Consider the following 12,459-nt stretch of genomic DNA (forward strand, 5'->3'; position numbering starts at 1 on the left):
GCACTCTGAGGATGGGTTTAAGACCCGAAACAGCTGGTCTGTCAGTGCTCTACCAAAGTTACATTTTGCTACCAAGACACTTCCAAACCACTGCTAAAAAGATTACTACACAATATATCTGCTATATTACCGCTTGGGAATAGAACCAAAGGATCTCTGATCTTAGTAGTGCCCGAAGCTATTAGCTATGTTGAAAAGACAAAGAGAAACAAGTTCAGAACCCGCTGTTAAGCAAAGAAGGTTGGAACAGAGGCTTCCCTCCTTACCAGTACATGGAAAAAGACCTATACTAAAGGCAGGACTGTCATGGACGGTCAAAGGAAAGGATGAAGGCGCCCAAGGGTCTTTTCTGTTTGACACCGGTTGTACAGGAGCTATCCTCAACCAGAGTTTTGTCAGGAAACATGGAATTCCCTTAGTGCGGCGGGATCAACCTCTGACAATGTTTGATGCTCAAGGAGATGTCATGATGGGAGGAGGCGAGTATTACACTCACCCGGTCCGCATGACTATGGGAGATCATAAAGAGACACTCCGATGGGAGGTGGCTACACTGGAAGAAGGAATGACCGGTTACCTGCCAATTAGTTGGGCTAGGAAGCATAACCCGGACATCAACTGGGAACTCAACACCATGAGCTGGAGGAGTGACTACTGCAAGCAGAATTGTCTCCCAGCGGCCACCAAGATTGAACTGATCTCTCCATACCAAATGTTGGAAGAAGAAGAGACAGTCTATCAATTGGTTGGTTCAGTATGGCATGATGAGGACGGAGGTGATATTGCCGAGAAAATACACCACCTATACCGGGATTGGGCTGATGTGTTCAGTCAAGAGAAGATTGAGGAAATGCCGCCGCATTCCCATAATGATCTGAAGATCAAACTCTTGCCTGGGACCGCTCCCCCATTTGGCCCGCTATACCCATGCTCCGCTCCAGAGTTGAAGGCCCTCCGAGAGTACCTGGACAAAGAGTTGTCTTCAGGAAAGATCTCTAGATCGAATAGCCCTGCTGCGGCACCCATACTGTTCATTCCTAAGAAGGACGGGACTTTGCGGATTTGTGTGGATTATAGAGGTTTGAACAAGGTCACTGTCAAGGACAAGTACCCGCTGCCTATCATGAGTGAGCTCAGAGACAGGTTGTTCAAGGCCAAGATCTTCACAAAGATAGACCTGAAGAATGGCTTCAATTTGATCAGGATAGCCGAAGGTGATGAGTGGAAAACCGCTTTCAGAACCCGCTATGGACTGTATCAGTACAATGTGATGCCATTTGGCCTATGCAATGCTCCCTCCGCTTTCCAGGCAATGATCAATGATGTGCTAAAGGAACTACTGGATGAAGGAGTAGTTGTCTATATCGATGACATCCTCATCTACTCGGAGACTGAGAAAGAGCATGAGCTATTGGTCAAGAAGGTACTACAGAAGCTTAGGGAAGCTAAGCTCTGTGCCTCGATCAATAAGACATCCTTCCATGTCCGAGAAGTAGAATACCTAGGCTATCATATCTCGGAACAAGGAGTATCTATGTCAGAAGACAAGGTGGAGGCAGTTAAGGAATGGCCGGTCCCTGAGAATATCAAGGCGGTACAGGCATTCCTCGGATTTGCAAACTTCTATCGCCGCTTTATTGAAGGCTTCAGTAAGGTTTGCAAACCACTAACTGACCTCCTGCAAAAAGACAAGAAATGGTATTGGACAGCAGCACATGAGCAGGCCTTTGAAGAACTCAAGAGGCTGTTTACAAGCGCTCCAATCCTCCTTCATTTTGACCCTAGTAGGAGAACGGTGGTCGAGACAGATGCCAGTGATTTTGCCAAGGGAGCGGTGCTCTCTCAGTATGGGGATGATGGGAAGCTACATCCGGTGGCATTCTATTCTAAGAAGTTCTCCCCTGCTGAGATCAACTATGACATTCATGATAAGGAAATGGGAGCTATTGTAGCCTCTTTCCGGGAATGGGAACACATGCTCAAATCTTGTGAGCAAGAGATCACGGTTTTTACAGACCACAAGAACTTGGAGTACTTTAATTCTACCAAGGTTCTCACTAGGCGGCAAGCTAGATGGTCTGAGGACCTCGCAGGCTACAATTTTAAAGTTGTCTACAGACCGGGAGAAAAGAATGGCAAGACTGATGTGCTATCTAGGCGCTGGGATCACCGCCTTGGAGAGGGAGGTGAAACTCTGCAGCCGGAGCCACAGATCTTTTTTAGGCCAGGTCAATTGGTTTTGGATCCTGCAAAGCTAGGGGCTGTCAGGGTGAATCAATTGCAGAATACATTCTTAGAGCGCCTATACACGGCTGCTAAAGAGGATAGTTTCTGGCAGGAATTGCACCGCTCCCTGGTTGAAAGGAAACCAAATTTGGACCAGAACTTGTCGGTCAAGAACGGTCTCATCTTCTACAAGAATAGATGGTACATACCCAAGGACAAGAAGCTTCAGATGGAAATACTGTCCGATACCCATGACTCTAAGGTGGCTGGTCATTTTGGCCAATTTAAGACACTAGAGCGGGTGAAAAATAACTTCTTTTGGCCCAACATGGATAAGGATGTTGAGGAATATGTCCGGAGCTGTGACAGCTGCCAGAGGAATAAGACCTCAAGACACAAGAAGTTTGGTATGCTCCAACCGTTGGAGATACCCTATCGGCCATGGACTTCCATCTCTATGGACTTCATTGTGGGACTACCGGAATCTAGTGGGTTTACAAAGATCTGGGTAATAGTGGACCGCTTTTCGAAGATGGCACACTACATCCCTCTTCCTACCCTCAATAAAACGGAAGATTTGGCTAAATTGTTCTTGAAGGAAGTTTGGAGACTCCATGGTTTGCCTGATGACATAGTCTCGGACAGAGATAGCAGGTTCATTTCTCACTTTTGGCAATCTCTCATGAGCCTCCTCAATGTGAAGCTGAAGATGTCCACATCTTTCCACCCCCAGACGGACGGTCAAACAGAAAGAGTTAATCAGACCCTGGAACATTACTTGCGGAGTTATTGTTCATATCAACAGGATGACTGGGCAGAACTCTTGCCTTTGGCAGAGTATGCTTATAACTCGGCGGTCTCTGAGTCTACCAAAGTATCGGCTTTTTATGCCAACTATGGATATGAACCCAGGACCAACTGGCCGGCCCCAAAGGAAGGAGTAGAATGGAACAATCCAGCAAGTGAGGTCATGATTTCTCAATGGGAATCTATCTGGCAGGCTATGAACGCCAGCTTGGGTAAAGCTAGATTAAGGATGGCCCGGTGGTATGATGCTCATGCCCTGGCACCACCTGAAATCAAGCCCGGAGATGAAGTTATGTTGGACCGGCGCAATGTGCAAACAAAGCGGCCTTTGGGAAAATTGGATCAGAAGAAGATGGGACCCTTTAAGGTCTTAGAAGCTATTGGTACCCGTGCCTACAAGCTCTCTCTTCCCCCCCAGATGGGAATCCACCCGGTCTTTCACGTCTCTCTCCTAGAACCCTACAGAGCACCGGTAGATCCTGAGAGAAGAGTTCCCCCACCGGAACCCGAAGAGGTTGAGGGAGAACAGAACTGGGTTGTCCGAGAGGTAGCTGATAGCCGGGTCAATAAGAAGAGAAGACGAGTGGAATATCTAGTGCTGTGGGAAGGTTATGAGAACGAGGATGCTACATGGGAACCTTGGGAGCATCTCAAGAAGAGTGCTGAAGAAGCCCTTCGGGATTTCCATATGAGGTATCCTAAGAAACCCAAGGACAAGCGGATTGTTGGGGTGTAGATTATTTCCTTTGGGTTTTCATTTCCTTGCATATCACGGAGTTTCTTGTCATATAGAATGGTAATAGAATGGTTATAGATCTCGGAGACCAAGATCCTGGAAGAGGGGAGTGGTGTAACGGAGCCATTTCAACTGTCTGGTGTATGAGTACACACAGGGCCCGGTTACATGCTGAGAGCTATTGTTAGAAGCCAGTTGCACGGTGATATGCAAGTACCGGCAGTGTGGTTAGCTACCAGCTGTTAGAGTAACTACATTCCGGGCGCTAGGAAGAGGATCTATTCATGGGAGCAATGACTGACGAGTCTATGCCTCGCCAGTGACTAGAAGACCGGCCAGAGTGAAGCTCTGATTGACCGGTGATCCTCTGTATCCTCGGTGCATTATAAGTCCGCCGAAGGGCAGGGACTATGCTAGGGAAGTCTACAATAAGCGAAAGCTCTACAGCAATGATTAAGCTTACACCTGAGCGGCAGCTCATTCATGCAGGTCCTCAGTTGTGTGGCAACCAAGGCTGCAGGTGTTACAAAGGCTTTGACTAAGGGTGGTTGCCTTGGGTATCGGAAACACCTGCTGACGCTTAGAGAAAAGCGGGGTAGCGGTGGTATTGTTTCCGGTACTGAGGGAAGGCCCACCGGAACTTAGTAAAGGAGTTAGGAGCAGAGAACAGAGGCCTTCGGAGTATAAGTACTCAGGTTCATTCCCGCCCTTCAGTCCTATTCTCTCCAGTCTTCATCAGAAAGAAAAACCAAGTTCTCATCGGTAGCAGAGCCCTTAAAGATTATTGAGTTCTAGCGATAGTATCTTTGAATAATCTGCAACCTGATTGTCTATCTTGCACGGCCGTCTTTATTCTATACAAATCTATTTCTCTTAGAAAGGACCCCCGTTACACCTTCACTCTCCGGTAGGCCAGTAACGAAGTCCATTGATACCTCCTGCCATGGTTGTTCGGGAATTGGTAAAGATCGAAGTACGTCGAGTTTTCCATGGTTATTGGGCTTGCTTCGTTGACAGGTGTGGCAGTTCCGAACGTAGCGGGCAATGTAATCCCGCATAAGGGGCCAGTAGTAGTCTCGACTGACGAGTTCGAATGTTTTTTCGCATCCCGGGTGTCCAGCAGTGGCAGCATCATGGTAAAGCTGGAGGATTCGGAGCTTAAGGGGGTCGTAATCAGGGACATATATGCTGCCTCGGTAAAGCAATCGACCTTCAACCTCGGTGAATTCGGCGAGTGATATGTCCTTTGATTGTCGTTCACCTTTGTTCCGCATATCCAGTATCTTTTGTGGAAACGGGTCAGCGCTATATCCTTCATCGAATAGTCCCTGCAGTGAGGCGTTCTTTTCAGCGGGCTCGTTTGGGAAAGAACCCGCCAACAAACTTAGCTTTGCATCAAGATTCTCCCTCTTTAATACCACTTGACTCTGATGCAATTGTCGTTCATCCCCCTCCCCAGGGAGATCTCCTGATCTTCTTGTCAACGCGTCCGGTTTCCCTCCTTGTTTCCCTGGTCGGTACTTAATGAAAAAATTAAACCGTGACAGATATTCTGCCCACCGTGCTTGTCTCCGGTTGAGTTGTTTGATACTCATAAAGTATTCGAGATTCTTATGATCGGATATGACGGCGATTGGGTGTGCAGCCCCTTCAAGTTCCGGTCGCCACTCCTCAAAAGACCGAATAATTGCCAGTAGTTCTTTGTCGTAAATCTCGTAGTTGCATTCGGCGGGGGAGTGCTTTTTTGAGAAGTATGCGACAGGTCGAAGGGTACCATTGTCATCGTATTGGGAGAATACACCGGCAGAGACATAGTCGGATGCGTCAGTTTCCAAACTAATTTCTTTCTCGGGGTCAAAATGAGTAAGAATGGGAGCCGTGGTGAAGGCTTCTTTCAGGGCGTTGAAGGCGGTTTGGGCTTCGGGTGTCCATCCAAATGATATGTCCTTACGTGTCAGCCTGGTAAGGGGAGAAGCCAGTTTCGAGAATCCGCGTATAAATCGTCGGTAAAAGTTAGCAAAACCTAGAAATGCTTGCACATCCTTAACTGTTTTGGGGACGGTCCAATTCTTCACTGTCTCCACTTTTCTTGGGTCCATTTTAATACCATTGGGTTCGATAATAAGACCGAGATAGGTGGTGCTTTGTATATAAAATTCGCATTTCTCCGGTTTCAACAGTACTCCATTTCTTTGTAGGGCTTCTAGGACCTTTTCGATGTGTACTTGATGTTCCTCGAAGATGTCGCTGTAAATAAGAATATCGTCAAAGTAGGCTGTACAGAACATATCAAGGTAGTCGCGGACGCAATCATTGATGAAATGTTGAAAGGTGGCTGGTGCATTGGTAAGGCTGAAGGGCATCACCGTATATTCGAAATGCCCGTAACGCGTTCGGAAGGCTGTTTTCCATTCTTCACCCTCAGTCATTCGGATCTGATTGTACCCTTGGCGAAGGTCAAGTTTGGTGTACCACTTGGCTTTGGAAAGGCGGTCGAGAGTTTCCCGGATGAGTGGCAGCGGGTAACGGTTTTTGACAGTAAGTTCGTTGAGGCCACGATAATCGACACAGAGGCGGAGTGTTCCATCGGCCTTTTTAACAAATAGGACAGGGGCACCGGCAGGTGAAGAGCTGGCCTGAATGAAGCCTTTTTGGAGGTTGTCCTGTATGTATCGTTTAAGCACAATGAGTTCCTCGCGGGACATACCATAAAGTGGCCCAAAAGGGGGCTCTTTCCCTTCCTTAAGCGGTATCTTGTGATCGTAGGGGCGGCGAGGCGGCATCTCGTTAGCGAATTTCTCATCCATCATCTCGTGAAAACTCTTATACTGGGTTGGGACTCGGATTCTCCAGTCTTCCTTAGGGGCCTCGCCTATTGTTTGATCTATTTCCTCAATAGTTGTACTAAAGATTCGGAGTTTGTCCCTTCGAGCAAAGCGACAAAGAGCAGCTGAACTGACGAGGTGGAAACGGGGGGGTGGTGTAACCCCTCTAATGGGAACGGGTATCGCGGAAGAGTTGCACTTGCGTTTGCAGTATTCGGAGTCGAACAGTATGCTATTGTCCTTAAACCGTAATGTGGCGTCGTGCAATTGAAGCCAGGGGATTCCGAGGACAAGTGGGTACGAGCTGAGTTTAGTAACAAAGAAGGGGGTAGTTTCATGGTGGGAGTCAATTGATAGCGGTAGGTAGCAGAGGTGGGTAATTTGTCCGGAAGATATGGGCCGTCCGTCGATGACTTCAAGAGTGCGGGGTGATTTGAGGGGGAGAAATGGGAAGTTGTTATGGCGCGCGAATGTTTCATCAATGAATGCGAATCCGGAGCAACCGGTATCAATCAATGCGTGAGTTTGAATGGATATTTTATTGTTTATAATTTTACAAGAAGCAACAAAATGATCCCCATCCAATTTATCCTCCACAGACGATACCGAGAAGCCAGAGATAGAAAACGCAGACAAAGGAGAAACATTGGAAGGTCCCGGGCAGGGGCCATTAATCAAGCCAGGGACTACTGAAAACCCGACTCGGAGGAGGCGGGACTAGCGAACGGTGGAACAGCGGGGTCGACGGCCGTATGACCGGGTGCGAGGAGGGCGCCTCTCATAACCGGTTGGTTACCACGCGGGCGATTGGCAGAGGGGCAGTTGGCAAAGACATGACCGGGGTTAGCGCAGTACATACAGAGATTGTTGTGCCTTCCCCATTGTTTTTCAGCGGCAGAGGTTTTGCGTTGTCCATTGACAAAAGTGTATCGTTGTTCGGCGGCAGGGCGTTGAGTAGGACGGCTTTGGAGGGCGGAGAGGTCCATTGGGGCGAGGCCTCCAGCGGTATGAGATGGGTGTGCGATAGCAGCGGGGGCGGTGAATTGTCCCATCGTATTCCGAATGGCCCGTTGTTCAGCTTTGCGGCCCCGAACCTGGTTATCAATTGTCATCAACATGGTGGCATAGGCCTCGACGATGTTAGGCCTGTCTGTCCGGTATGTAATGGCGTCCTTCAGGTCTTCCGACAGTCCTTCGGCCAGGGCATCGATCTTGGATTCTTCGTTGTAGTCCAAGTATGACACGATACGGAGGAATTGCGAGTAATAGGTGGCGAAGTCCCCTTTACCTTGCTTCAGGGCAACGAGTTGGCGACGGGCGGTACCCTGGGGGTCTGGGTCTCCAAACGAGGCTTCCAAGTGGGCAACGAAGGCAGTGACGGAGGAGAAGGGGGCGGCAGGGTTAGCGTTAACAAGTGGAACGACCTGGTCAAGGGCACTTCCTTCCAGGCAACTGACGGAATAAATAACTTTTGCTGCCTCGTTTCGGAACCGATCGTGGTTGACTTCAAGTTTCATTCCAAGTTGGATGGTGAATCCGGGGAGCTTGGTATGGGTGCCATCGAATTTTTCAGGGTCTGGAAACTTTCCGGATCTGAAGGCGGGGACAGGAGCAGGTGGGGGAGCAGCGGCAACGGGGACAGGGATGGTAGGGGCGGAGGCAACACGGGCGACATTGAGGTCGAGGTTGAGCCGGGTTATCTGCTCCTCGAGGTTGTCAACGGTTTCATTGGCGGCGGTGAGTTGTGTATGAAGGGTGTCCCTTTGGAAGCGGACGCGCTGGACGAGGGTGGCGATGTTGTTGAATAATTCAGCAAAGTCGGTTTCATACATCTGCCTGAATCCTTCTACATCGTTGGGTGGAGCCCATACAGGTGGGTCGGGGGTGGACATGTCGTACGGTGCGGATGACGACGCAACGTAATCTCAAGGGGTGGAGTAGCGAGTATTCCGCAGGGTATGAAGGATGTAATAGGGGACCATATAGGAACTCGCAATAGGTGTCCTACGGGACTCTAGCGTTGATAAGGTTCAACGGGACAAGGAGAAAGCGAGGCGGTAGTCTTCTTAAAGAAAGAAGAGGACGATAATATTGTATAGCAATCGACAGCGTAGATACAGAAGACGTTGCGTAAAGAAAGAAGAAAAGGAAAAAGAACGAGAAGTACAAACAACCCCCCTTAATATACTCAAGGAAATCCCAGCGATGACAAATCCAACATAACTCATACATTAACAACCAACAGAACCCGGTAGAACCCAATAGAACCTTTCTGACTAATCCGACCCTTTGCAACCCCGTATATCCACTAGTCGATCCACGAAAATCCTCAAGCCAAGGGACATCATTCCTATTCGGTTTCAACAACGTACCTGGAGCCAGCAGCAGAGAGTGCGAGTATTGGTATTTCTGTATCATCACCGCATACCTGTAGAAATAGTTGTGAAAGGATTGAAAGTTACGACTGTAGGTTTTCCGCTGCCCAACACAGATAAAAGCATCAGATTTCTTTAGGGTTCCCCAGCGTACACTAAGCGACTGGGTTTTGAAACAGGACAAAATAGAATCACTTGCAAAATATAGTTCTGTTCGTACTCTTCGTACCTTTACCCCTTGCAGATGGCCATATCTCGAAGCCCGCTTGTATAGCCAATTTTTAGAACGGAGAGAAAAAGGGCAAGCTGTACGCCGAGGATGGTTCAGGATACATGCTGAGGATATATTCAAGGATTTGTTTTCTGGGGTGGAAACTTCTATTTTCTGATTTTCGAATGGATGGCTTCCTGGTTTTCTCGGTCGATACCGAATCAGTCTCCGATCCATAACAAAGATTGCCCAGAAAGTGCCAGAGGACTACCGCAATCTTGTAATCAGTTGTCTTCGGTTCAACCGTCGGAACTCACAGTTTGATCCCTACGTTTTCTATTCTCAACGGACCCAGTTTGGAGATGGATTTCACATCAATAGACGTCAAAACCGTTATGATTTATCCAATATCTGCAATCTGAATGAGACACCTATACCGTTTGAATACCTTATCGGCCGCACATACAATACTATAGGAGAAAAAACTGTCTGGGTAAAAGAGTCAAGAAGCGGTTAGGATAAACGTCAAGCTAGTTTTGTGTTATGCATTTTTGCAGATGGATTTAATAGGATACCTCATATGATTATCTTTCATGGACAGGGCAAGCGGTTAGGGTCAGAACCAGAAAAATATCACCCTGAAGTGATTGTGGAGTTCAACGACACTGCGTATATGACTGAAATTCTATTCATAAAATACATTGAAAAGTATCTACTACCGGCACTAAATGGGAAACCCTCTCTCTTCGCTATGGACTTATACACATCACATAAAACACCTGCTGTTTTAGACCTCCTCCGTTCAAATCAGATCACACCTAGTCCTATTCCCGCTGGCTGTACTAGTCTGGTACAGCCAATAGATGTTTCTATTAACAAGCTCTTAAAAGAATATATGCATAGCTTGACAGATGAAGCAATTAGGGATTGTGAAAGTGTCGAGACATTTGAGAAATGGACAGTTAGTCACAGGTGGGTATTAACCACATGGGCTGTTGGAGACGCTTGGTAACTATTTGCCGTTGAAAAAGATGAATTAATTAGAAGGGTCTTCCGGAAAGTGGGTCTTTCACTTGCTGCTGATGGTAGGGAAGATGATCAGTTAGACATCAAGGGCTTCAAAGATTTAGTCATTGGCGATTGGAAATTACCTGTAACCTCAACCTCTGATTTTGCAGATGTAGACAGAGTTCATGATGAGGACGATTCTATAGAGTTTTTAGTATCCGGGGAATAATTGATATGATATCACGTACCTGCACCTCTCTGCATATGCGCCGAGCCTTTTTCTCTTTGGTCCGGACATACCCCCTCCTGTTGCGGAGATAGTGGATTTCCCAAAAATTAACGGTAGTATATCATCGGTCGTTGATACTCTAGCCCTCTAGGACCATGAAGCCCTAGCCCCGAGCCCACAGCCCTTGACACACCCCACTTCCTTCCCGGTTGTCGGTACGGTAGCCCATTGAAACAGCGAATCACGGATCAGGAAGTGACCACAACGAAAAAGATCCTGACCCGGTTTCTTTTCTTAGAGGAAAAAAAAAAGGCACAACCTCTCCTCCTCAGCCCCCGCCGTCATAAGTAACCTCATAATCTTTCATCTTCACTTTCATCGTACCCCCTGCAAACACCATCAAAATGTCTATCCCCGCTTTCGCTGACATTGCTAAGCCTTCCAACGATGTATGTTCCTTCTCGCCATTCGTCTTGAACTTGGAATCTATAAATGTTGGGTCAGCTGTGCTAACAATCCATTTGATATAAAGCTCCTTTCTAGGGATTTCTACCACACTGCCTCTGGTGGGTCTTTCCGTTGCTTTTTTAAATCTTGCACTTCGTGCTTGTATTCGTCCCGGTTCAATTATAATCTAACCCATAGTACAGCCAACCTTGAGGTCAAATCAAAGGCCCCCAATGGCGTCGCGTTCACTGTCAAGGGAAAGAGCGACCACAAGGCCGGAGCTATCGCTGGTCAGGTATACATTCACAGCGTCTCATACAATTCCATTTGAGTTGGGCAGCGGGATTAATTTCAATTCTTCTATACAGATTGAGGCCAAGTACACCGACAAGCCTACCGGTGAGTTTCTTCCATACGATTAAATCCACCCTTCGCAAACTGATGGTGGGTCCGTAGGTGTCACCTTGACCCAGGCTTGGACTACCGCCAACGCTCTTGACACTAAGGTTGAGCTCGACAACACCCTTGCCAAAGGCCTGAAGGCCGAGGTTATCACCAACTTCTTTCCCTCCAGCAAGTCCAAGGGTGCTAAGCTCAACCTCCACTATCGCCAACCCCTCTTTCACGCTCGCGCTTTCTTCGATCTCCTTAAGGGCCCATCCTTCAACGGTGATGTTGTCCTCGGACACGACGGATTCCTCGCTGGTGCCGAAGTCGGATACGACGTTGTCAACGGCAGGATCACCCGTTACTCTGCTGCTGTCGGATACTCCGTTCCCGAATACACCGCTGCCATCACAGCTACCAACAACCTGAACGTTTTCGCTGCATCCTACTACCACAAGGTTAACGCCCAGGTTGAGGCGGGTGCCAAGGCAACTTGGGACGCAAAGAGCGGGAACGCTGGTGGTGTTGGTCTAGAGATTGCCTCCAAGTACAAGTTGGACTCTGCCGCCTTTGTCAAGGCCAAGATCAATAACCAGGGAATCGCTGCTCTTGCTTACAACCAGCTCCTCCGCCCTGGTGTAACCCTTGGTCTTGGCGCATCCGTTGATACTCAGCGTCTGAATGAGTCTGCTGCCGCTCACAAAGTCGGTCTTAACTTCGTTTTTGAAGCTTAAACGTAAAACTTTAAAATAATTTGGGTAGAACTTTGTAATAGCTCTCTACACATTATTCGCATGGGATTCAGGCTAACGAAATTTAGAGATACCATGGCGAAGTAAGAATCCGGGAGTATATTGATACGCATGGGGTTCCAAAGTTGGCGTTTGTAGAGTATTGAAGTTCTTAAAAAGAAACAAAGATTTCATTCATAATTCTCTAGAGTTCTTCCGTCCAGCATTTCCTTTTAATATCCAATGTACGCTACAGGCAATTTCTTGAGCAATTTTGGTACAAACTATCTGTGAGGTAATGATCGCCGATATCCCAGCTCAAGCTCGATATTTTTTCCTCAATCCAAAACACCGTCCTACTCGATTATAAATTATCCCTTAAGACAAGCTTTCTTGGCTCATGCTCCGGCGTGCTAGATATAGGAAGCCGCTTCTGTTCCAGATGAGTAGCAATAAGCCACAATTATCTATCGCTCC

At 47.7% G+C, this 12,459-nt stretch overlaps 2 protein-coding genes across 2 annotated transcripts; both read left to right on the forward strand.

Moving 5' to 3' along the window:
• Positions 1 to 187: 187 nt before the first annotated feature.
• On the forward strand, positions 188 to 3,769 carry H6S33_009559 (uncharacterized protein; the record flags this gene model as incomplete). The annotated part of the gene is made up of 1 exon (XM_044840968.1): positions 188 to 3,769. The coding sequence occupies one exon, from the start codon at positions 188 to 190 to the stop codon at positions 3,767 to 3,769; it is 3,582 nt and encodes a 1,193-aa protein (XP_044698374.1).
• A 7,052-nt stretch (positions 3,770 to 10,821) lies between these two features.
• H6S33_009560 (uncharacterized protein) lies at positions 10,822 to 11,985 on the forward strand (the record flags this gene model as incomplete). Its single annotated transcript, XM_044840969.1, has 5 exons — positions 10,822 to 10,866; positions 10,950 to 10,983; positions 11,068 to 11,159; positions 11,233 to 11,263; positions 11,321 to 11,985. The coding sequence occupies 5 exons, from the start codon at positions 10,822 to 10,824 to the stop codon at positions 11,983 to 11,985; spliced, it is 867 nt and encodes a 288-aa protein (XP_044698375.1).
• Between the last annotated feature and the right edge of the window lie 474 nt (positions 11,986 to 12,459).

This window comes from Morchella sextelata (genome assembly GCF_020137385.1).
Source record: "Morchella sextelata strain SCLS chromosome Unknown scls_3, whole genome shotgun sequence".
Taxonomy (NCBI): domain Eukaryota; kingdom Fungi; phylum Ascomycota; class Pezizomycetes; order Pezizales; family Morchellaceae; genus Morchella; species Morchella sextelata.